The sequence below is a fragment of the Phascolarctos cinereus genome, unplaced genomic scaffold (genome assembly GCF_003287225.1).
Source record: "Phascolarctos cinereus isolate Bilbo 61053 unplaced genomic scaffold, phaCin_HiC Scaffold_4;HRSCAF=312, whole genome shotgun sequence".
NCBI classification, from domain to species: domain Eukaryota; kingdom Metazoa; phylum Chordata; class Mammalia; order Diprotodontia; family Phascolarctidae; genus Phascolarctos; species Phascolarctos cinereus.
Window position 1 is genome coordinate 84,798,261 of NW_027555847.1, and position 25,219 is coordinate 84,823,479.

Consider the following 25,219-nt stretch of genomic DNA (forward strand, 5'->3'; position numbering starts at 1 on the left):
GCTTTTCCTTAAATTACACGCATGGCACATAGGAAATTCTTGATAATTGCTGGCTGAATTTAAGTGATCTCAGCAAATGCCGATCCCAAAGTTCAGTTGTCCTGACTTTAATCTGATAACACAAGGAGCCAAAAAAAAAAATAGCAATCTAATTCACTTCTCTAAAGCTAATTGTCACAGAGGAATTAGGTAAATGTAGTATTTTCGTTTAACAATTTTAGTGCTGACATATAACAATGTTATTCTTTCTGCTAATAATCAGGCAAGCATTTACCCTGACCCAAGGAAATGTTTAAAATATTTTAGCTATTATTATTGTACTATAGTCACAAGTTGGGGGTGAGGTGCGGGGACAGAAGATGTGCAGAAGGAAAGAAAATAAAAAATTGGTATCAGTAAATCAACAAGGATTTATTAAGTACCTATTATGTGCCAGGCACTGAAAATAAAAATACAAAAGCAAGACAGCCCCCTCACTCAAAGACCTAAGATTTCAATAGGTATGAAAACTAACTTATGTGGATGCTACAAGTACATGAACCAAATAACTTGACTGATTATCTTGATTGTCTGAGGTTATGGAAGAATAATCCCCTCCAGTGTATTGGAATCATCTCTAGTATCTAATCTGATGTGAAAGCAACGGAGCTGTAACAAGTACTCTTGAACACATGGGTCCTTTTCTTCTTTCTTTAATCTCTTTGGGATTATAGACCAAGTAGTGGCATTGCTGGGTCTGAACGGTTTAGTTTTTTGGGCATAGCTCCAAGTTGCTTTCCAGAATGACTGGAGTGATTCACAGCTCCACAAGTGAATTAATACACTTGTTTGCCTTCAGCCCCTCCAACATTTCTCATTTTTTGGTAAGCTTTGCCAGTCTGATGGGTGTGAGGAAAAACATCAGAGTTGCTTTCATTTTTATTCACCTCATTACTAGTGGTCTGGGGCATTTTTTCATATGGCTTTAAGTAGTCTTCCTTTGAGAACTGCCTGTTCATATCTTTTGATTATTTATCAATTGGGTAATGGCTCTTATTCCAATATATTTGAATCAGTTCTATATAAATATGTACATACACATATACGTATATATACACAGATGTGTGTATTTATACACATCTGTGTATATTCTAGGGAAACTATCTGCAAATTTTTTTTCCTCCGGTTAATTATTTCTCTTCTAATCTTTGCTAAATTGGATTAGTTTATGCAAATACTTTTAAATTTTATGTAATAAAAATTGTCTATTTTAACTTCAGTGATCCACTCTAACCTTTATTTAGTCATGCATTCTTCTTTTATCCATAGTTTCAAACAGAATTTTCTTTTTTGTGTCTCTAACTTGTTTGTGATCTGACCTTTTATAACCAAGTAATATAGCCATCTGGAGCTCATTTTGCTACCCCTAAATTTTTTTTTTCTATTTCATCTATAGCATGACAGTTTTTTTCAGCCTCCCAGAGTCTCCCTCTATGACCATCACTCAGTAACCTCTTTTCCTTGGAGGTTCACTCAATTCGTATTTATCACCCCATCTACATTTCTCTGCCTGTTGATTCTGGTAGCTATTTTCTTCCCACCTGGAGGACACTCTCTTTCCTTCCTCACTCAGTGCCAAGCTCATAGCCTTTCTTCACCAACTCTTGGCCTTATACTAGGCAACTACAACATAGACACTGATAGTCCCTCAAACACCCCAACTTCCCAGTTCCTCAACCTACTCATTTCCCCTTGACCTCTTGCCCTACCTCACTTCAGTTCATCACCTACAACTGTTCCATTTCATGTCCATGAACTCTGATTTCCTTTATTTAAAATAATCAAACAAAAAGGCCTCTGTTTTGCCTTTAAGAATCCTCAGAGTCTGGCCCTTCTCACCTTTCTGATCTTGTACATTACTCCCTTCCATGTGCTCGGTGATCCAAAGACACTGTTTTCCTTGAGGTTCCCATACAAGACATTTTATCTCTTGACTCCTTACATTTTCAGTCTGTTCCCCATTCCTGGAATGCTCTCTCTCCTGAATTCCCTGCCTTCCTTTGAGTCTCAACTAAAAATCCCACCTTCTGTGAGAAGCCTCTCCCCTTAACACAACTGCCTTCCTGTTATGATTGTCTATAATTTCTCCGGTTAATGTTTTGCTTGTACTTAGTTTTTTATAGGTTGTTTCTGCACTGAAATTGTAAACTTCTTAAGGACAGGGACTGTTTTGCCTTCTTTTGTATTTCCCGTGCTTAGCAATGTGTCTTAAATACAGGAGGTGCTCAATAAATGATTGTTAATTTGCCTTACTTGTTGCCTTGAAAAAGAATGATAGCAAGGAGAATTACAGCTATTGCAAAAAGATAATGGATAAAAGAAAATATAATGGAAAGCTGGAATCAAAGGGAGAATGGGATGGCTGAAAGTGTACCACAGTAAACTTAAGTCTTTATCTGGATATGAGTAAGGGGACTATTTGGGGACTATCAGGTCTATGAGCAGTAGGCTTTTTGGAGTAGGATGGAGTTATGTCACAGGGAGGTGTTGGGTGGGATGTTCCATTGGAAATTAGGGATTATAAGCTTTGTCTGTGCTTTTCTTTTTGTTTTAAAATTTTTTATTAATGCATTATGTTTTAAAATCAAAGTAATTTCTGGGAGCCCTTCCCCTTCGTCCATATTGAACTTTCCCTTATGACAAAGAAAAATGATTAGCAAAAACATTCAATACAGTAACTTCATATACAGAATTCTGACTGAACAATTCATGCAAAATCTATTTAACTTTATGTAATCATACTTCCTAACTCTCTTGACGTCCATTTTTATCTTGGTCACATAAAAAAGATGACCAAACCCTTAACCTGACCTTCACCTCTAATTTAGAGAGAATTAGAGATTTAGAGACTGAAGGGATCTTGGTAGTCATTTAGTCCAATCTACCATTATTTTATAGCTGAGGAAACTGAGGCCCAGTGAGGTGAAGTGATTTGCCCAAGGTCACAGTGGCAGAAAGTAGCTGAGGCAGGATTTGAACCCAGGTCCTTTGATTCCAAACACAGAGCTCTTTATTAGACTTCCTTAATGATATGTGCTTCTTTAAAAGGTGAGAGAACTATGAAGGGAACTAGGCTAGATTTTGACCAATAAAGTAGAACTGGTAGATTTCATCTTTTGTGATAGATGAAGAGGGTGAAATGCAAAACACAAGAAACCCGCTAGATTTTGGGACAACAGAATGCAGAGCATTTGGGAAAAAGCATAGGTAAGATCTCATTGCCTAAAGTTTCACAGGGAAAGTTGGCACATAAGGAGGATTGTAACAACACAAATGGAAATAATTCTGATGAGGAAGAAAAGGAGGAGTTGTCTGAAAAGGCAGGTGCAGATGCACAGGAAGCTCATTAACCAAAGTGTTTTAAAAAGCTGTAGAGAGGAGGGGAGCCAGGGCAGGTGACCGAGGATGACAGTCCCATAAGAAGAGCCTGTAACAGTGGTGTCAGGATTGCTCAAAGAATGGCTTGAGACTGGAGATGAGGACAACAGAAAGGGATTAAAAAATTATGTCTGGAGAAAGAGGAAGAACAAGGAAGGAACAGTACCAGTTCTACAGGTAGACAGGAAGATTATAACCGAGAGAAAGCAGGACTCTTTAGCTAGTCTGATTTTTTTTTCCATGAAGAAGACCAATCTTTTAATTGGGAGGGATAACATAAAAGGTTAAGAGGGAGTTGAAACTTGAGACAAGTGAGATGCTTTTGAGACAAGAGGACAAGTTCAAGTCACCAAGTTTAGACAAATTCCATACTCAGGTACTGAAAAAATGGGCACATATTATTACTTTGCTGCTGTCAGTGATTTTTGAGAAAAAAGAGGGTCAAGTCTTCAAACCATAGACTACATATCATTGTTTACAGGATGGTTTTGAGTATTTTAGGAATGGAACTGCTGATTAACAAAAGGCCATGTTAAGCTCAGAATATGCCAGACTAACCTAATTTCTTTTTGGTAGGGTTACTAGGTTGGAAATCAGGGGGATTCTATAAGGATAGCATTGCTGTACACTTCTACAAGGAATCTGTAAAAGTTACTTTAACTTTTTTTAATTGAATATGTTTTTATATCATAGCGACTTTCATTAACTGTTCTACCTCCATAACCCAGAATTTATCTCGATGACCATAACCTCTTATTTTTTTGTTTCTTCCTCTCTCTAACTTATCTTAAACCTATTCTTTGTCCTCATCATAACTGTCAGTCCTTCCATTTCTTCTCATTCTCCCAGTCCATTGGTTCTTCATTATATCTCTTCCCTCCCTTTCCCCCCTTTTCTTACCTGACCCTATAGTTCAACAATTCAACCACACATTATCAATTACCTTTGAATTCATTGTTCCTTTGGCCTTTCAACATTTATGCCTGGCTAAACCCAAATCCTAAGTCTGCCTCCATCATCAGCTTTATCTAATCCCATTCACAGGCTGCTGAACACCATGGAGAAGAGTCATGTAATCATGCCTGGATGTACTACAACTTTATGTTATTTGATCTCAACTGGTGTAAAGGCGATCCTTTTATCTTTCCATGATTATCACAATCTCTACACTGTCTATTGGAAACCCTCTCTTTTCTCCTCAAACCACTTTCTCCCCTTTCCATTTCAGCAGATGATCTCACCTTCCTGCTTTGCTGAGGAAACAGAAACCATCCACTGTGAGCCCCATCTTCTCTCCTACTCTAGACTTCAGTCATCCTTCATCCTCTAGAGTCTCCTCCTTTGTTCCAGTCTCTGAGGAAGAGGTGGTTCTTCTTGCCAATCCAGCCTCTTGAGTTCTACTTTTCATCCCATCCCTTCTTATGCTATTCCAACTATTCTCTCTCCTTCATCTTCAACATTTCTTTACCTTCTACCTAAAACCATGTCCGTGTCTCTCCCATCTGACTGTCTCATCCCCTCGGGTGGTAGACCCGCATCTCTTTTACCTTTAATAGCCACACTCCGAGAAATGTTCATCTACTCTTCTTGCCTCCACTGCCTCATTTCTTTTCTCTCCTAGGCCATCAGTAATTTCATGACTAAAAAGTCCAGGGTATTTGTTCAGTTTTATTCATAGGTGACTTCTCTGTAGCTTTTGTCATTTCAACCATGCTCTCCCTCCTAGACATTCTTTGCTCCCTTGATTTCTGTAAAATGGTTTCTCTTGGTTATCTTCCTACTTATATGACCATTCCTTCTCAGTCTGGATCATCTTAATTTTCCTACTCATTAAGTATGGACATCCCTTAAAGGTCTGTCCAGAACTCTCTTCTTTCTTTATTATTTTCCTTTGTGATCATATCATCTCCCTGAGTATAATGATTATCTCTATGCAGATGACTCCCCAAATTTATATCCATCTCTAATGTGTCTCCTGAATTCCAGTTCTGTATTACTGACTATCTGCTGGACTGTTTTACCTGGATATTCCATATCTATGTCAAATTCAACTTAGTCATAACGGAACTTTTACTTTCTTCCATACCTATCCTTATTCCAAGTTTCAATATTTTTGGTGAGGGCACGAACATCCTTCCAGTCACTGTTTCACAACCTCGGAGTCATTCTCAACTCTTCCCTCTTCCTCTCCCCATATCCAATAAATTTCCAAGTCTTGTCTGTTCTACCTCCATGACATCTCTCCTCTTGGTCCCTTCTCTCCACTTAATTCATTTTCTACCTCAGTTCAGGCCCACATTACCTTTCACCTTTAATTCATTTTCTACCTCAGTTCAGGCCCACATTACCTTTCACCTGGATGACTATAATAGCCTCCCAAGTGCCCTTCTCATTTTTAGCACTTTCCTACTTCTAATAACTCTTCCAGAGAGCTGCCAAATCAATATTCCTAAAACAAACATCTGATAAATTCATTTTCCTATCCAAAAATTTTCAGTGTTTCCCCATTGCTTTTATGATTAAATACAGAAAATCTTAATTCTCCACAATCTGCTTCCTGCTTACTTACAGTTTTGGTCTTATTTCTCTGTTTCAGTCATACCAGACTGCTTGTCGTTACCTATGTGTGACATTTTGTCTCCTGTCTCCAGGTCTTTGCCCAAGTAGTTCCCCAGTCTTAAGTTACCTCCTTCAGCACCTCTAGAGTTCCTTAGATATGTATCTTCCCTCAGATTTCTTACCATTTTATAGAGATCGGAGACACTAATCTGATCAGAATCCACCACTTCAAAGTCCTTTCGAGGAACTAGGTCCAGGCCCAAATGCCTATTAAAGAGAGAGAAACATAAGAAGCACATAGTACATCCCCAACTTTATCTACCCATTTTCCATGGTCATATAAGGTACTTCATATGCTATGATCCTTGGGATACAGAGGTTCAAACTTCTTGTTGACAATGCTGAGTTGAATTTGCCTTTGAATTAAAGGAGAGCTTTGTTCAGCAAATGAGGTCAGGGATTTTGTGACTGATAAAATGTCAGTAACTGAGTACTTCTATTTCTCCTTGTGATATCATTTTAATTATTCATCTGATGACATTTTTATAGCAGATTCCTTGAATGTCTTAAGATTGAGTTTGTAGTAGGTTAGTAATCAGTAATTCACTATAGCTTTCCTTTTTCTCACTCTTATAGACGATTGACTTGGCTCTGTTATGTATGCATAAGATTGCTCACCAGATAAGAAAACTTCAGAAGGACCAAGTTAATCTACCACAAAGTGAAACATGTTAAGAATACTACCTAAAGGTATTAAACCAATATGGAGGTTTTAGAGGAACTTAATTCATTTTCAACCTATTGCATTAATATTGGCAAAATTTCCCTCACAGAGACTTGGCCATATGTAGCTTTAGCACTTTCAGAAAATCTGCGATGAAATTTACTATAGTGGAATCACATATTTGCAGGGTAGGTTAGGTTCTAAAGTCAGCACAAGGGTGAAAATTGCATGTAGTCAAAATTACCTTTGGAAAATCACTAAAAACACCCATAAGCATGGTGTCTTTTTTCCAATTTTATTTTCAATTCCCAATTCTCTCCCTCTTCCCACTCCTCTCCCACTCATTGAGAAGGCAAGAAATGTAATATCCATTACACATGTGAAGTCATGTGAAACATATTTCTGCTTTAGCCATGTTCTGGAAAAAAAAAGATAAAACCAAGAAAAAGAAACAAAGAGAAGAAATATGCTTCACTCTGCACTCTGATTACACCAGTTCTCTGTTTTCATCATGTGGTGGGTCACGGTATTGATTGGTGTTATTAAGCCTTTTGTAGTTGATTATCTTTACAATATTACTGTTACTGTGTAAATTGTTCTCCTGGTTCTGTTCACTTCACTTTGCATCAGTTCATATAAGTCTTCCTAGGCTTTTCTGAAACCATCCCCTTATTTCTTATGGTATAATGGTATCCCACCACCTTCATATACCATAACTCATGGCATTCCTCAGTTGAAGGGCATCACCTTAGTTTTCAATTTTTTGCCACTACACAAAGAGTTGCTATAAATCCTTTTCCTTTTTTGATCTCTTTGGGGTATAAACTTAGAAGCAGTATTGCAGGGTCCTATTAAACTACTGTATAGTTTAATAGCTTTTTTGGCATAGTTTCAAATTGCTCTCCAAAATACTGGGACTAGTTCCCAATTCCACCAACAGTATATTAGTGCACCTATATTCCCACATACCTCCAACATTTGTCATATTCCTTTTCTGTCATATTAGCCAATCTGAAGGGTCCGAGGTAGTACCTCAGAGTTGTTTTAATTTGCATTTCTGTAATTATTAGTGATTTAGAACATTTTTTCCAATAGGGGAGCTTTAAACAGATACAGCAGGAAAGGGGCTAAGGTCTCTTTAAAATAAAGTAGTTATTATGGTAGTTGGTACCAGAAAGTAGCAGAATCTAAGATGGTTCTAATGGAAACAACTGAATGGAAATTTTATTTTTCATGAGGGACACAGCCCAGCTATTGATCACTAGATAAGGGAAACCAAGATACCTACCAAAAGAGAAAAAATTTTAGATATAAGAAGGTTTAGATGTAAGGAAAACTGATGATCAGGGGAAAAAACTCTTGAAAAGGTCTCACACATAAATGTGATGATATTTGAAAGTGATTATATCACCATGTATTTGTTTCTTATTCCTGTTTCACCAGGAGGCAAGACAGAACACAAAGAAGTCAAATGTAGAGGCTTTCTAGCCAACCAGGAATGCTAGGTAGACTAAGACTATCTCCCCCTTTCCCAGCCTAAGCAGATTAAAAGGTTAACTAAAGCTAATGCTCACAAAAGCTTGATGTCTTAAGGAACACCTTACATGTATTAACTCATTTGATCCTTACAACAACCCTGTGAAATAGGTGCTCTTATTATCTTTATTTTACAGTTGAAGAAACTGAGGTCAACTGAGAAAGCTTGTGATTTGCCTAGGTGTCTGAAACAGGATTTAAACTCAGGTCTTCCTGACTCCAAATCCAGCATCCTATATCCCCTTGCTGTCCTAGACTGTCTGAGTGAATAGAAAGGCTTTGGAGATGATGAAGAAGAGAACTTAGAATCACACAATTTGGTGGAGGTGGTGGGAAGGTTTCTTATTTCATCCTCCCATTCTGGGACACATTCTCATAGTGGAGAATGGGCACACAATAGTCAAACTATTATCTCTTTCTATGGCAGCTGTAAAGTTGAATTCAGATAAGTTTAATATGCATATGACTTGACTGCCCTGTACTTATGAAGACGTATTATGGAGTTCTTGCAAATAAAAGATGTTTTCTCATACCTAGGGATCTGAGGGAGGTGGGAAAGCTCTGGTAGGTCTTACAGCTGACAGGGTGGGAGAAAAACCCCATAGATTGTGGAAGGAGAAGCATGCATTCTTATCTGAGCGATAAGACTGTAAGCTTTGCAGTGCCAGCCACGGCCATAATATTTCTCTCCCATTCCCTGTAATATATGTCACAGTGGTAGCAGGAATTTAACAGACTCATTGGGTAAGAAATAAACTGAACTTGATGAATAACATCATGAAGAGGAACTTTCCACCACTCTTCTTATCACACAATTCATTAGCAACTGGATGACACAGTGAACTTTACTAATTATTGTATAAGGAAATCATGAGAGAGGGAAGATATTTTTATCCCTATCAAATTTATACTGAGGAATTCATGCATCATCAGGTTGCTAAAGGTTAACACCAACACTAATGCCAACCAGTCAGTGTTGCTAACACTATGTGATAGGATATTACTAAGGAGAACAAAACATTACGGTCTACTTTTAACTGATATTAGCATTTCTAATTCTACAGGTTCTTTCTGTGCAAAAATACCTCTCACTTATTTTAAAAGTTGACTATGTGTTCCCCCAAAGTGCAGAATTTATTGGTGATATTTTCTTGGTGAAAAGGGCAATAATCTATGGTTAGCCTCACAAACAGAGTTGAGGTAAAGTGTAGTGGAAAGAGCATAAAGCTTGGGAATCCAGAAGACCTTGATTCTAGTCCTAATTCTAACATTTACTAGCTCTTAACTATGACAAGAAACTTAGTGGTCATGGGAAAGTAATTTCTTCACTGAGTCCTTTTTTGACCTTATCTGTAAAATGGAGTATTAATACTTGCACTCTTTACCTTGAAGGATTGTTACGAGGAAAGTGTTTTGCCAACCTTAAAGTTCTAAAGAAAGGTGTGATTTTACGTTATTATTACTATAACCTTACAAGGTACTGGCAAAAATGACATTGAAAATCTGACAAATTATTTTAAAGATAAGACTAGATCCAGTGTCGATGTTGAGTTCCTTCAACACATTTAAATGAGATGCCTGATTATAGATTCTGTTTCTCTACTTCTAAGATCTAATTCTCAGAGCAACTGTGGACCACATTCCATTTCTTTAATCTGCTGCTCTCAATTTCTTTGAAATAGCTTTAGACCCGTACCTTCAAAAATTGTGTTCTAAGTCATTAATATTTTAGTGGAACAATAAAAATCTAGAAATATTCTCATTCAGTAGCTTTCTCACTTTGAAGACCATCTGAATTTTTGGAAGAGTTTTATTTCACAATTATTCTCCAAATTATGAGATGACATAAAACACAAACTTGGAAAAGTCTGATTGTTATAATCAGAAGCCAAGAATTTTAGCACAATGACTTGAATCAGAATATTGGAGGGGAAGCTTTTTTGATGCAATGTACAATAGTCCTTGTAGTCAGTCATAATAACAATACTGGAGCCGAGGGCACACACTTTATGACTGAAGAGTTCTCAATTTAACCTTCACTGTTTCTGGAAGGTTTCTTGAAACCTTTACTGTTTCATGGCACATGTAGCCCAATAAGTGAAATTTCTAGAGCTCATCAAAGTTTCCTGCATCTATCATCATAGCAATCATTACTATAATCAGGATTTTTTTTCTTTCTCCTGCTAGTTAGTATACTCTTCAAGTTAGGTTAGAGCCCAAGAAAGGGCAAGTTAGTGGCTCATTCCTTGTAAATGTCCTGCTATACATATGAATATAAACTAATATTTCTGTCTTAGCTTATAAGTTTTATGAGGGTAAGAAATGCTTTTTTTTTTCTTTGATTCATTGCAAATTCAAATGTCCGGTATAAGGGCCATACTCAAATGTTGTCTGATAGCTGTTACTTGACAATAAGGAAGGATGCATAGAAAAAGTAAACATACATAAAGAAATCTCCCTTGAAGACCAAATTCCAAAAACAGTAAAGGTTCACTTGAGAACTCTTCAGTCACAGAACATGCCCTTGGCTCCAATATCAATACTCAACAAGCTGAAACAAACTTCACCGAATTCAGCAGCAGGAAGAATACTAGATGTGATCTCTTCATCTCTGGAGCTTTTAAGAGAAATTTGCAGAAAGCAATTCTAATGGCAGCACATTTTAGCAGATGAAACATTAGGCTAAAACTCAGGACTGTCACCAGTTGGGATGGAAACAAACTGGTCATGCCTTGGTTCCCCCAGCTGTGAAGTAAGAATGATACTTACAAAAAGCCAAGTCAATGCTTGCGAATTGTTGCTTACCTACTGTTTGTGTGGGGTAAGTGGGAAAGACTATTTCCTTGGATTTTCTGCTATCACTGCCAGAAATGTGTGTGGGCTGACTTATTTATAAGGCTGCTTTACAGGAATGGCAACACATAAATTCAAAATATGCAGTAACAGCAAGCTTTTGTGGCTAGAGTTAAAATGGGAGATATAGTTCTGCACTTTGATACAAAAATAGATGTTAGCATGGGCCATACCTGCAAACTGGTTACAGATCATTTTGGCATTTAATATTCTTTTCTAAGGTCCTCATACCACATATATATAATATGTATATTATCTACTTACTATCTACTTATCTGTCTATCTATCTATCTATCTATCTATCTATCTATCTATCTATCTATCTACTGGACATGCACAATAAAGAGATCCATGAGTGGCTCCACCACAGAGTTCAATTCACTGAAAAACTTTCATTCATCATGGGCTTTATGGCAAAGGAATGACTAGCTAGAGAATTATATCAGGAACATCTCAACAGGTCATAATTTCCTCACCTTTCAGAGGTTAAAGTATAAAATATTTATTCCTTGATTTCAGAAGATCTGCAAAGGAACCTCATTATGACACTTGAGTAATCTGCTTGTTAGTACCACTAAGGTATAACCTCCCTCCCACTTCCTACTTACACCCAGTTCCTGACCTGTCCACATGGTTTGGAACAGTGTTGTATGCCTAAAAAATGCCTTGTGCAATGAAATCTCAGTGTTTGGATAGGTTTTCCTGTGATATTAAAATTCAGTTAGCTAATTCTTCTAGGATTACTTTGAGAAGATAAAGATTTTCTCTTCATTTTTAGCTTTAAACTAAAAATAACATTTTTTTCTTATTTCTGTTTCTTTGTGTTTTTTTGTCATTGTGAAATTTAAGGACATTCATTCACATTCCATTTTTAACAAAAAAGTTAAGTCCAATAGAGTTTTTAAAAAATATTTCAATATTTGGTGAAGTATATCATTACTAGATACACTCAAAATATGGCTTAAAGTTAAGGGCATATAACAGGCAGAAGTTATACAGAGAGTGAAAAGAGGGTTGGAGACTTAGAGTTTAAAATCTATCTGCGACTTAGAGCTGTATATCTCTGGACAAGTCAAAGCTTCTCTGAGCTCTGAGTTTCAGTCTACTCATCTGTAAAATGGGGATCATATTTGTACTGTCTACCAGGCACAGCTGTTTGGGAAGAAAAATGCTTGTTAGCCATATAGTCTATATAAATGTGAAGCATTACTACTCTTCTACTGACCTCTGGATCCCTGAAATTCCTTTGCTCATTAGGCCATTCCTCAAATAAATAAATAGCCATGGACATGGTGGCATTTGGTGCACTGAATTACTGTATAAAGTCTATGTTTGAGTTCCAGCTCTGCCACTTAAAATCTGTATGACTTTGGGTGAGTCACTTAAGAGCTTTGGGTCTCTGTTTTCTGACCTATAAAATTGGGGGGGGTTGTAGTAGATTATATGTAAGATTTCTTCCAGCCTTAATTCTATGCTCCCATGTTCTAGTCCGTTTTGAACTTTTGTTTTGTTTTGGAGGCAATTGGGTTTAAGTGACTTGCTCAGGGTCACACAGCTAGTAAGTGACTGAGGACACCATTTTGAACTTTTGGACTGTACTGTCGTACAGAGTACCAAAGGCTCTGAGATTATTTTAGTTTTGATTTTCAATGTTTATGGAAAATACACATTTCTACCCTGGCAATACATAATTTTAGTTCAACTAAAGCTTCAAAAGAGATAGCTGAGTGTGTCAATTTATACAAAGCCCTTTCTTTCATGTACTTTCTATGTGAAATCTAATTTATTTTTGAGAAAGTAGCATCATAAAATATCAGAGGCAGCTTTTTTGATGTGTCAGACAATATTAACGGGCTAATGCAACTCATTTGTATTTAGTTATGTAGAATCCTTATACTGACAAGATTATGGGATAAGGAAAAACTTTGATTAAGTAGGGAGGTGCTTTTTAGAGACAGATAGAAAACATTTGTTGAGTTCCTACTGTGTGCCAGGCACTGTGCTAAGAACTGGAAACACAAATGTAAGGAAAGAAGACAATTTCTTTCCTCAAGGAACTCAAATTCTAATGGGAGAAGACAATACATAAAAGGGAGCTAGGAAGGGGATCAGGGCAAGAGGACAAGGCCGAGAAGTCCAGAGAGTCAGGAGTGGAGCCAGGCATCAATTTGGGGAGATAGATAGCAAATAAAAATAAATTGATAACTTTTACTTTTTGAAATTTCTGTGCACAGCTTCAAAATGTCTTTAAACAGCCTACCAAGTTTGCTCTCACAAAGGTGCAGCTACGAAGTAATCCCACCTACAAGTGCAAGCTTATACCCATTACAGTCTGCAACATGTAAACTTGGTGCAGCATTAAACTTGCAGATCGATTCTTTAACTTTACAACAAATAAGTAAACAAATACAAGACAAGTTGCAGACACATGCTTTCTCAGTATCAGAACTCCTGACTGAACTGTAATGACAAAACTCATTAATGATCTCTTAATTGCCAACCTACTGGCCTTTTCTCAGTCCTTATCCTTCTTGAGGAGCCTGTAGCCTGAGTTGCTGGATACCGTCTCTTCTTCAGGTTTTCATGACATTGCCATCTCTTGGTTGTCTTCCTACCTGTGTCACTACTTCTTCTCAGATTCCTTTGCGGAATTGCTCTCTAGGCCACACCCAATAAACATGATCTCCGATGGACTCAACTGTCATCTCTATGCAAATGATTCCCAGATTATATATCCAGCCCTACTTTCTTTCCTGAGTTCTAGTTTCATATCACCAACTGCCTTTTGGAGATCTCAAACTCAATAGACAAAGTAGTCTTATCAAACTCAAATGTGTCCAAGACAGAGCTCATTATCTTCTCTCCCCATCCCCAACATTCTCTTATCTCAGGATTCCCTAGTACTAGCCAAAGGTGCCACTATGCTGTTAGCCACCCAGGGCCAAAACCTTGGTATTATTGGATTTCCCTTTTGCACTCGTGCCACGTATTTCATCTACTGCCAAGTCTTCTCGTTTCTACTTTCATGATATCTCTTGTATGTTTTTCTTTCTCTTCTTGCACACAACCACCAACTTTGGTGAAACTCTCATCATCTCATGTATAGAATATTGCAACAGCCTTGGCCTCCCTGCCCCAAGTCTCTTCCCACTGGAATCCATCCTCCATTTAGGTGCTAAAGTGATTTTCCTAAAGAGCATGGCTAACCATGTCACTCCTTCCTCAGCAATCTCTAGTGACTCTCTATTACCTCTAGGATCAAAAATAAAATTCTGTTTGGTATTTAAAGCCTTTCAAAACCTGGTGCCTTCCTACCTCTCCAGGCTTCTTGCACTTTTCTCTCCCATCCTCTCCAATCATGTACACTCTGATCCTGTAACAATGGCTGTTAATTAATTAATTAGTTAATTAATATGTAACATTGCTGACACTCCATCTCTCAACTGGGCCTTCTCATTGGCTGTTGCTGATGTCTGGGATTCTATCCATTCTAGCTTTCATGTACTGACTTCCCTGGGCTTCCTTTAAGACTCACTTCTAATAACCTCCTTCCATAGGAGGCCTTTCCCAGTCACTGTGATTGCTAGTCCTTTCCTTCTGACATTACCTGAATGAGTATTTTAGCCAAATAGTTGTTTCTGCCATTAGAATGTAAGTTCCTTGTGCACAGGGTCTATGTTTTTTTTTTTAAGGCAATTGGGATTAAGTGACTTGCCCAGGGTCACACAGCTAGTAAGTGTCAAGTGTTTGGTCTGAGGCCGGATTTGAACTCAGGTCTTCCTGATTTCAGGGCCGGTGCTCTATCCACTGTGCCACGTAGCTGCCCCTCAGGGTCTATGTTTTTGCCTTTCTTTGAATCGCTAGAGCTCAGCATAGTGAGTACTTAACAATCGCTTGTTGACTGACTGACAATTTTGCCATAAGTTACACTGTGAAAAGTCAGGTTTTACAGATGTTCTCATCTTCTGATGTACCGATGAGAAAAATGAAAGATGACAGCGCAAAGGAGTTATGATTTATTTGTTCCTTTGGAAACCACTGATTTTGCTTTTGAAACTTTTACCCTTCGTGGTAGAAGAGCACAGAGACTTAGAATCCATAGAGTAATTAGAAAATGTATGCTGCCGATATTTTTAATTGGTAGTACCTTCAACAGGATCTCTGATCTGCCAGTGTTTTCCAATACTGCAATGGAGCTAGATAAAGAGTCTTTGCCTCTTTGGGGCCTCCTAGGTACTACTTATGAGATCAGGCTGGAACTTCACAGTAAAAAATCAGGATATTTTAGATCAGTGCTTTTAATTATCTAAAGGTATCCTTTGAAATAACAATATTCTTCTGATGATGCTGGATAGCAGCAAGTCTCCAAACAATTAAAGTTGTATACAGTGATCATTCATGCCTTTCATGTCTCTCACCTCTAGGGAATTGTGTAATGAACTAGAGATGCAGAAATAAAATAATCAGCAATCATCTGCTAAGCACCCATCATGTGCTAGGCTGTGTGTTAGGTGCTACAGATACAAAATGAACCAGTCCCTGTGGTCTCTGAGCTTACAGTAAGGGCATCAGAGTAAGACACGCATTTTCAAACACGGCCCGCGTTTGGCTTTGTTTTGTGAAGGGTTTCTATTCTGGAGTGGGGGTGAGTTGGTGAGATAGTAGGTAGGCATAGCAATTAAAAAAGAAAGCGTATCAACAAAACAATAAAATACAAAGCTGAAAACAAAAAGTTCAGAAATTCAGACAAAAACAAATGGCAATTTTGTTACTATCAAATTAAATCTAATCCCCACTTTTTAAAAACAAAAACTGTACATAAGGCGAGCTCATGGATTCACAAACATTCCTCTGTTTTGTTGTTCTTTGCCAATGAACATTAAAATATTGCTGGTTTCCCCCTGGTTAGCTCAGTCACAAGGTAGCCCAGTTTCCACCTCTGCCCCCTGTGGGCCATCTCTAAGGAAGTCCATATGGAGAAAGCAAAGGAAGGAAAACAGGAAGGGAAAAGAGGAAGAGTGTGCCACACTGGAAGGACACCATTCCTTTACCCTATGTGATTTCTGCTCTGGGAGGGGAGGGAAAGCAATCACCCTCTAGTGTCCAGAACGGTAGACATCGCTCTGCCAATTTCTTCATAAATTACATCCTTGGGCGCAGAGGAAAATAATTCACACGTGGGCATTGGACAGCATTCATCTTATGATATATAAATTATTTAAATATATTCCAGTCTTTAGTACTTTATATGATTTTCTCCAAGCTAGTTTATTTATAAGTTGACATGCATGGTGTTATTTTAGAAAGGGGAATGAACTGTCACACTCAAGTATGACTTTAACTAGGAGAATCACAGATCAAAGTAACAAGGTATTTGGCAGAATTTTCTTCCATGTCCTGTCTTCCACTTGACATAGTGAAAATGATTATGCCAATTAACTATGTCTACTTTAATACTCTCTTCATGGTCTCCTTTAGCCAATATAATCTCAAAATTGTCTAATAAAACAGAACTCCATATTAATAAGACTGACTTGATATATCATGGAAAACTCATTATTTATTATTTTGTACACCTAGTGTGTCCTTTGGGAAAGATTATGAGAAAGCACATACCATTCAGATCTATAACTCCTGGGCTCTGAATAGGGCAAGCATCACATATGTAGAGTTCACAAGCTGACTCTTGATTAAGATTAGTTTTTACTCGAGATAATTACTTACATATTAATTTTCAATCAAATATTCATGTGCTCCTCTCCCCCCAATTCCCACTGCTCCCCATTTCCTTCATACAGACACACTTACACGGTAGGTGATTTAAAAGAGAAGTACAAGGATTACAGGACCAATAGAAAAATAAAAGTTGAAGGTTGCAGCTACTGGTACAATCTTCCTGTCCCAAAGCCTCAGATTTGACCCGGTTTGATAACATCATTAGTAAATCTTTGCAATTGCTGCACAGGTAAATGACACTTTAAAAATATAACTTTAAAAAGGATATTTGGCAGCAGAGGCCCCTATTTGTGAAATTCCTTCAGATTCACATTCATTGTGCAACTACAGATTTAAACATTCAAAACTATAACATAAACATATAATGTAATAATAATAAAAACAATATGTGTTACATATAAATATTATATATATATGTAATTTATATGGTGCTTGAAGTTTTGCAAAGCACTTTCCGTATGTCTCATTTTATCCACACCAAGATAATGGAAGGTAGCAGATGCTATTATTATCCCCATTTCACAAATGAAGAAATTGAGGCAAACAGAGGTTAGTAACTTGCCTGGGGTCATCCAACTAATAACAGATAACAGTTATATAGTACTTACTGTGTGTCAGGCCCTGAGCTAGGTGCTTTACAATTATGGTCTCAGTTGCTCCTCACAATAACCCTGGGAGGTAGGGGCTATTATTATTCTCATTTTACAGATGAGGAAACTGAGGCAAACAGACATTAAATGATTTGTCTTGCAGGTCTTCCTGACTCCAGGCCTGGTACTCTACCCTCTGCACCAACTCCCCCTCCCCCCAGCTGCCTCTCTCTCTCTCTCTCTCTCTTTCTTTTACCTCAGCTGTTTCATTTAGTATTTTTTATTCAGTTATTTCAATTGTGTCTGACTCTTTGTGACCCCATTTAGGGTTTTCTTGGCAAAGATATTAGAATGGTTGGCCATTTCCTTCTCCAGGTCATTTTACAGGTGAGGAAACTGAGGCAAACAGGGTTAAATGACTTCCCCAGGGTCACACAGCTAGAATTAGAAAGAGCAAAAAATTCAGTGTTAAGAAAGATAATTCTCTAGTTAAAGAAGCTTTGTTACCTTGCAAATTCAAAGACAGTTGAATACTTATGAAGTAGTTGGAGAAAGTGTTGACGTAGTAATCATACTTACTCATTCCCCCAGTCCAGGCGTACTGTGATGTGTCTCTTGACCTCTCGCACCTGATCCTGAGTAAGGTGACCTGAGAGCAGCTGTCTCCGAAGGTCAATAAGTTCATTCATTACATGACGTAATTTGTAGAAAAGATCTACTTTGTGTTTCTGTAAGGGGATTTTTGGCGTTGGGGAGAAAAAAGAGGAATAGGGATGGGGAGTGAAAAAAAAAGACAAAAGGAGAAATCAAATTAAAAATATAAAATGCACTCATTTCTCTGATCCACAAAATGGTGATTCAAAGAATAAAACTGTTTATTCATCCCCTTTTCATATAGCCTTAAAAAACTTTGTTAATTTCCCATATGCATAAGGTCCCTTAAACGTATTCATAGGTTTAAAAATATATCATGAAAATGGCCTAGAAAATTAAAATAATGTAATTTTACAATGCATTTATTTCCTGATTGTTTAGCGAGTTCAGTTTCTATGCCCTTATTTTTGGTTTATTTTCCAGTTTTTTTTGTTTTATTTTCTGTGATCCTATTTGGGTTCATTTTACTTTTAGACAAAACAAAACCATTAAAATATAATCAGAAATTTAAAAAAATAGATGGAGCCTCCAGCTTAATTCCCTGAAAACAGCTCCTGTACCTGTTCCAGTACAGATTTGGATAGCCATAGATGCCTGCTCAAATCTGTGGCAGGGAATTGAGAGTTTTGGTAAATATTGGCAAAAATTAAAAATTTGGCAAAAATTATTGTAAATTTCAAGTGTTGATGCAGGAGGAGGTGGGAGGATCATTGATCTAATGCATATAGACCTATGGTCAACATAAAGCTTCAGATTATACCATTAAATTCAGCGTGGGTTTCCAAAATTCACCTAGCTTTCTAAATAGATTTTATAAGTATTATTAGCATTAGAGCTTTCAACCTCTTCCTCCTAAGGATCAAATTTACTCCTTTACTTTTATTCTTGATGGCTAATTACGAGTACTGCCTTCATAAGAATAATGGAAATATTTTCATATACTTTATTGTGAACATCTGTAATATTTTTGTTCAATCGTTTTCAGTCATATTTGACTGTCTGTTACCCCATTTGGAGTTTTCCTAGCAAAGACACTGGAGTGGTTTGCCATTTCCTTCTCCAGCTCATTTTATAGATGAGAAAACTGAGGCAAACAGGGTTAAGTGACTTGCCCTGGGTCACACAGCTAGGAAGTATCTGAGGCTGGATTTGAACTCACGAAGATGAGTCTTCCTTATTCCAGGTCTGGCACACTATCTACTATGCCACCAACTGCCCATTTGTAATGTTATCTTTGTTTGAATTTTAGTGCCATCTCCTACCCAGACAGAATTTCTCTGTGATTTTACAAACTGAGTCAGAATTCAAAAAAAAAATAGAATCATATATGCTTACAAATTAAATCTAGAAGTTAGAGTGCCTCAGATTTTTTCTTCATTGGAAACAAATGCAATTCTTTAGACACTGTCATTAATAAACTAAGACTTCCGTTTTAACATTTCCTTTGCAAAGACTCTTGATGAGTACACCTTATTTAAAAGACAGATGAGAGAGTGCAGTGGAAAAGTATTATATGTTTTGAAAGTATGCTCATGTGAAGAAATTTAGGAATGAGAGGGAGGAAAACTTGATGAAGAGCATTTGAGTGAAGGTCAATGAAGGGAGAAATAGGAGTGATTTTGTTATTGCAAGGTACTACAGACAGCTGGCCAAAAAGAGAGAATAGATGAGGAGTAGGCATAAGATCTTGTGGTTATAATTATCTAGACACCTGCTAGAGCTCTGTCTCTCTCTCTCTTTGTCAAATGCAGAGCAGTTAATAACTCTTCTTTTTTTTTGGCGAGGCAATGGGGATGAAGTGACTTGCCCAGGGTCACACAGCTAGTGAGTGTTATGTGTCTGAGGCCGGATTTGAACTCAGGTCCTCCTGATTCCAGGGCCGGTGCTCTACCCACTGTGCCACCTGGCTACCCCCAGTGAATAACTTCTTGACTTACTTTAGTCATAATTTCATACTTCAAAAAGTAAAGAAACCAATCAGGAGAAAGTCTATTCTGGATGTGATTCCCACTAACATGAAGGAACTGATTACAAATGATGGGAATCCTTGGTGAGGGGGGCGGGACAAAGAGGGAAGTGAGTCCTCCTCCTAAGAGTTTGTGATAGAGAAGAAAAGGAAACTTGAGCCTCATTTAACACGCACTCCAGACTTGGAGAAAGCAAATTTAAAAGAATTCAGAGAAAAGACAGGACTGAAATGTTACGTGGAAAGTCAGACTAGGAGGGATGGCAGATGCTCAAGAAAGAAATGCTTTCTGTCATGTTGCCACCTTCTGACTCCTGAATTTCTTCATATGAATATACTTTTTAAACTTATACTGTTTCTTCACCAAGCCTCTCTTTTTCCGGCCCTCTTTCTCTGGTATAGAACCTTTAAGATACAAGTATGAAGGAATTGATTCCAAGTAGGACAAAAGTGGGAGTTGCCTGAAAAGCCTGATGTGGATATGCAGAGGATTCACCGACCAAACAAATTCTATTAAAAAGAAAAAAAAAAAGAAATGTATCTCAGAAGACAGAAGCAAGGTCAGCTGACAGGATGAATATAAGAGCATGCTATGGTCCTGTGAAAATAGCATCAGGAATGCTAAAGTTCTGAAAAATTGAGGCTGATGAGACAAGCTCAGGAAAAGAAAAAAAAACTATATTTGAAAGGCTGACAGGGAGCTAATAGTCAAGATAAGGAAGGAAAGAGTAAAAGAGCTCCTTGCTACACTTCATGAATTCAGATAACCCAGATGAACAACATCTTCAGGTACTGAAAGTGCTAGCAGATGTAACTGCTGGATCACTGACAATGATATCTGAGTGATCAAAGAAAATAGTACCAAGGGTAAAGGTTTTTAAGGGTCAAGGTCAAAAAGGAGAAGAGAACAGAATGTATAAACCAGAGGCCAGTGGGCTTGACTTTGACTCCTAGGAAAAATCTAGAATGGATCATCAAAATGATGTTGGCAAAAATTTGGAAAGGGAAGAAAAGATTACAAAGACCCAGCACGGCTTCATCAAGAATAAGCTAAGTTCTATCAGTACCACATCTCAAATTATACTACAAAGCAGTAATCATGAAAATTATTTTTGTACGGTGGAAAAAGAGAGGAAGATCAACGGGAAGAGACATGCTACAGAAAATATAGAAGCAAATCAATGTGATAAACCCAAAGTCCATGGGTACTGGGGGAGAGGGTCACTATTTGAAAATTTTGCTGGGAAAACTGGACAAATAGTCTGGCGGTAATTAGATGTAGACCAACACCTCACGCAATATACCAAGATAAGCTCCAAATGGATATATCACCTAAGTATATAAGGTCATATCATAAATTAGAAGAGTGAAGAAGATATTACTTTTCAGATCTATGGATGTAGTAGAAAAATCATGATTAAACAAGTCATTGGAAGGATCATACAAAATAAAATAGTTCTGGTTGCACAAACAAATCTAAAGCAGTAAAAATTGGGGAATCAGTGATTGGGAAAAATCCTTTGTAATGTTTCTCTGATGAAGGTCTCATTTCCAAGATATATAAAGACTTGATTCAAATTTACAAGATTAAGAGCCATTCCTCAATAGATTAACAGGTAAAAGATGTGAACAAGCAGTTATTAAAGGAAGAAATTTAAGCTATCAAAGTCATATGAAAATGATCTAAATCACTAATAATTAGAGAAATTCAAATTAAAGCAACTCTGAGGTTTTACCTCACACCTATGAAACCAGTAAAGCTTACAAAAGAGGAAAATGACAAATGTTGGAGCATTGTTAGTAGAACTGTGAATTGGTCTGTGTATTCTGGAAAGCAATTTGGAACTGTGCCCAGAAAGTTTGTTTGTTTTTGTTTTTTTTGGCTAGGCAATGGGGGTAAGTGACTTGCCCAGGGTCACACAGCTAGTAAGTGTTATGTGTCTGAGGCCGGATTTGAACTTAGGTCCTCCTGACTCCAGGGATGGTGCTTTGTTCCCTGCACCACCTAGCTGCCCCTTGTGCCCAGAAAGTTACTAAACTCTGTATACTCTTTGACCCAACCATTCCACTATTAGGCCAAAGAAAGAGGAAAAGGATGTATACGTACAAAAAAATATAGCAGCTCTTCATTGTGGTCCCAAATTGGAAACTAAGTGGGTATCTTCTTACTCAGGAATGTCTAAGTAATTTGTGGTATACAGATGTAATGGAATATTGTTGTGCTATATGAAATGATGAAATAGATGATTTCAAAGGAAATGGAGAGGATGCATGTGAATTGATACAGAGTGAAGTGAGGAGAACAAGGAGAACAATTTATACAATGATAACAATATTATAGAGAAAAGCAACTTTAAAGACTTTAGAACTCTGGTCAATGCAATAGTAAACCATCAGTCCCAAAGAATGAAGATACGACATGCCACTTATATTCTGTCAGAAGAAATTAACTTAAATATATAAAGAGGTATACATTTTCATATATGGCTAAATTTGAATTCATTTTGCTTTGCTATGTAGACATATAGATATTGAAAGATTTTTTTTGGTTTGTTTTTAATTTGCTCAGTAGCAGAAGGGTCAGTGGGAAGGACAGATTAATTTAAAAAAACCTCATTATTTGAAAAAGAATGACAATGAAGTCTGAGTGATCAAGGAAAATGGTACCAAGGGCAAAGGTTGTTCAGGGCTAATGTCAAAAAAGAACAGAATTTGTAAACCAGAAGCCAGTGGGATTGACTTTGACTCCTGACTCCTGGGAAAATTCTACAATGTATCATTAAAATGATGCTGGTAAAATATTAGAAAAGGAAGAAAAGAATAAAAATCATTGATATTTTTAAAAAGATAAGAGACAGTATAGATAAAAAAGAACAGATTGAGAGTAGGGATTGTTTCAGTCTTTTATTTGTAATCTCAGCACTTAACACAATGCCTGGCACATGTTAGGTACTTAATACATATTTGTTGATTGATACCAAACTAATCATATTTCCTTTTTGATGGGATTGTTAAACTAGTAGATAAGAGACACAGATGTAGTTTATCTAGATTTTATCAAAACTTTTGATAAAGTATCTCATTCTAACCTTGTGGAGAAAATATAGAATTAGGATACGATGAATGGGTAGCTGGCTAGACTCAAAGAATGGTTGTTAATGGTTAAACAGCTGAAAGACAGGGGATCTTTAGGGGGGTAACCTAGCAATCTGTGCTTGGTTCAGTGAGGCTTAACATTTTTATCAGTCGCTTGGAGAAAAGCAAAAATGGCAAGTTAATCAGATTTTCAGATGATACAATGTTGGGAGGGATACTTAACACGGTGGATGACAAAGACAAAATCCAAGAGGGTCTGGACAAGCTGGAATATTGGGTAAAACTCCAATAAGAATTTTATTAGGGATAAATGTAAAGTCACATACACGGATACAAAAAATCAGTTTCTTAGAGAGACACAGTTAGGCTGTAGTTGTTTTGGAAAAGATATTAGGGTTCTAGTGGGTTGCAAAATCAGTAAAGTCAACAGTGTGACAATGTATGGCAACCAAAAAAGCTAGCGTGGTCTTGGGCTGTGAGGCAATGATGTTCTGCCATCATCAGACCTCATCTGGAGGACTGAGCTCAGTTTTGAGTGCCACAGTTTAGGAAGGATATTGATAAGCAGAAAGATGTTCAAAGGAATGTGATCAGGATGGTGAAGGACCTTCAGTCCATGTCAAAAGAGTATTGATCAAAGGAACTGTGTGTATTTAGCCTGGATAAGAGAAGACTCAGGAGAAACATGATAGCTGTCTTCAAGGATTGAAGGGTTGCTTTATGGAGGAGACATTAGATTTGTTGAATTTGGCCCAAAAGGACCAACGGGTAGAAGAGAAATAACAGGTAGAAGAAGAAGGCACATTTTGCCTTGATGTCAGGAAAAACTTTCTAACAATTACAGCTATCCAAAAGTGGGACAGGACATTTTGAGATGTGGTGGGTTTCCCCACTATGGAGGTTTTCAAGCTGAGACTTGTTGGGTATGTTATGGTGGGGATTGCTTTCACGTATGAGTTGGAATAGACTTCTGCTGAGGTCTTTTCTCACTCTTAAATTATGGGTTCCTGTGAATGCTTTTTTTCTGAATGTAATCATGAATTCAAATCACAAGCCAGCAGCATCAGCTAACTCATCCGGGAAGTTGATAACCTGTGATAAAAATGTCACAAAGACAGAATTATAGGACTGAAGGGAAAGAAAGGGTCTCAGGGATCCTTATCTCTAAAATCTTTAACAAGTTGGCCATCCAGCCTCTGTTTCAAAACTTCTGTATATGGGGAAGTTAGTGTTGCCTCAAGACTTTTGGACAGCTCTAATTGTTAAGGAGTTTTTCCTTACACAGAACTGATGTGTGTCCATGTCGCCTCTTTCTATTGGTCGTCGTCCTGCCCATTGAGGCCAAAAAAAAAAAAAAACAAAACTGATCCCTCTCCTATGTGACAGCTGTATAAATGATTTTAATAGACATTTTAATTTAATTTTAGACTTGAGAAGGCTACTCTTTCTAGGAAATTGTTTTTGGTTGGAGGATCCTAAAAAGGAATTGTTTCTAATAGCATCCCATTAGGGGACATACAGATTCCTTTTCCAGTCAATTATCAGGTTGAGAGTATTCAGTAACTTCAGCTAGAATTGCTTGAAAAATATCAAAATACACCAACCCCAATATCCCGAACAGCAAGATGATGGAGAAAATTATACCTGTGGTTTAAAAGAATGTGTGTTTAAGCCCTAGATAGCTGGACTAAAGCTGACACAGCATTCTTTGCACACACATGTGCACAAACACACACACGCATAAACACATCTTGCTACAAAAGGATCAAAACTTAAAGCAAAAAAGTTAAAATGATTTGTAACCCTCAGTTCTCAAGCTAGGCGGTACAGTGGATAGAGCACCAGGCCTAGGGTCAGGAAGACCTGAGTTCAAATCTGGCCTCAGACACTTACTAGCTGTGCGACCCTGGGCTACTCACTTAACCCTGTATGCCTCAGTTTCCTCATCTGTAAAATGAACTGCAGAAGGAATTGGAAAAGCACTCTAGTACCTTTGCCAAGAAAACCTCAAATGGGGTCACAAAGAGTTGGACAAGACTGAATGACAGTAACAGTTTTCAAGCTACTGTCTGGAGAGGCTAGACATGG

General features: G+C 37.5%; 1 protein-coding gene across 1 annotated transcript in view; it reads right to left on the bottom strand.

The window, feature by feature from the left end:
* Positions 1-25,219, bottom strand: part of DOCK3 (dedicator of cytokinesis 3) — a 512,545-nt gene that overhangs the window by 207,260 nt on the left and 280,066 nt on the right. Inside the window, 2 exon segments of the mRNA XM_020999119.2 lie at positions 6,159-6,243; positions 17,995-18,143. Coding sequence (XP_020854778.1) covers positions 6,159-6,243; positions 17,995-18,143 — 234 coding nt within the window.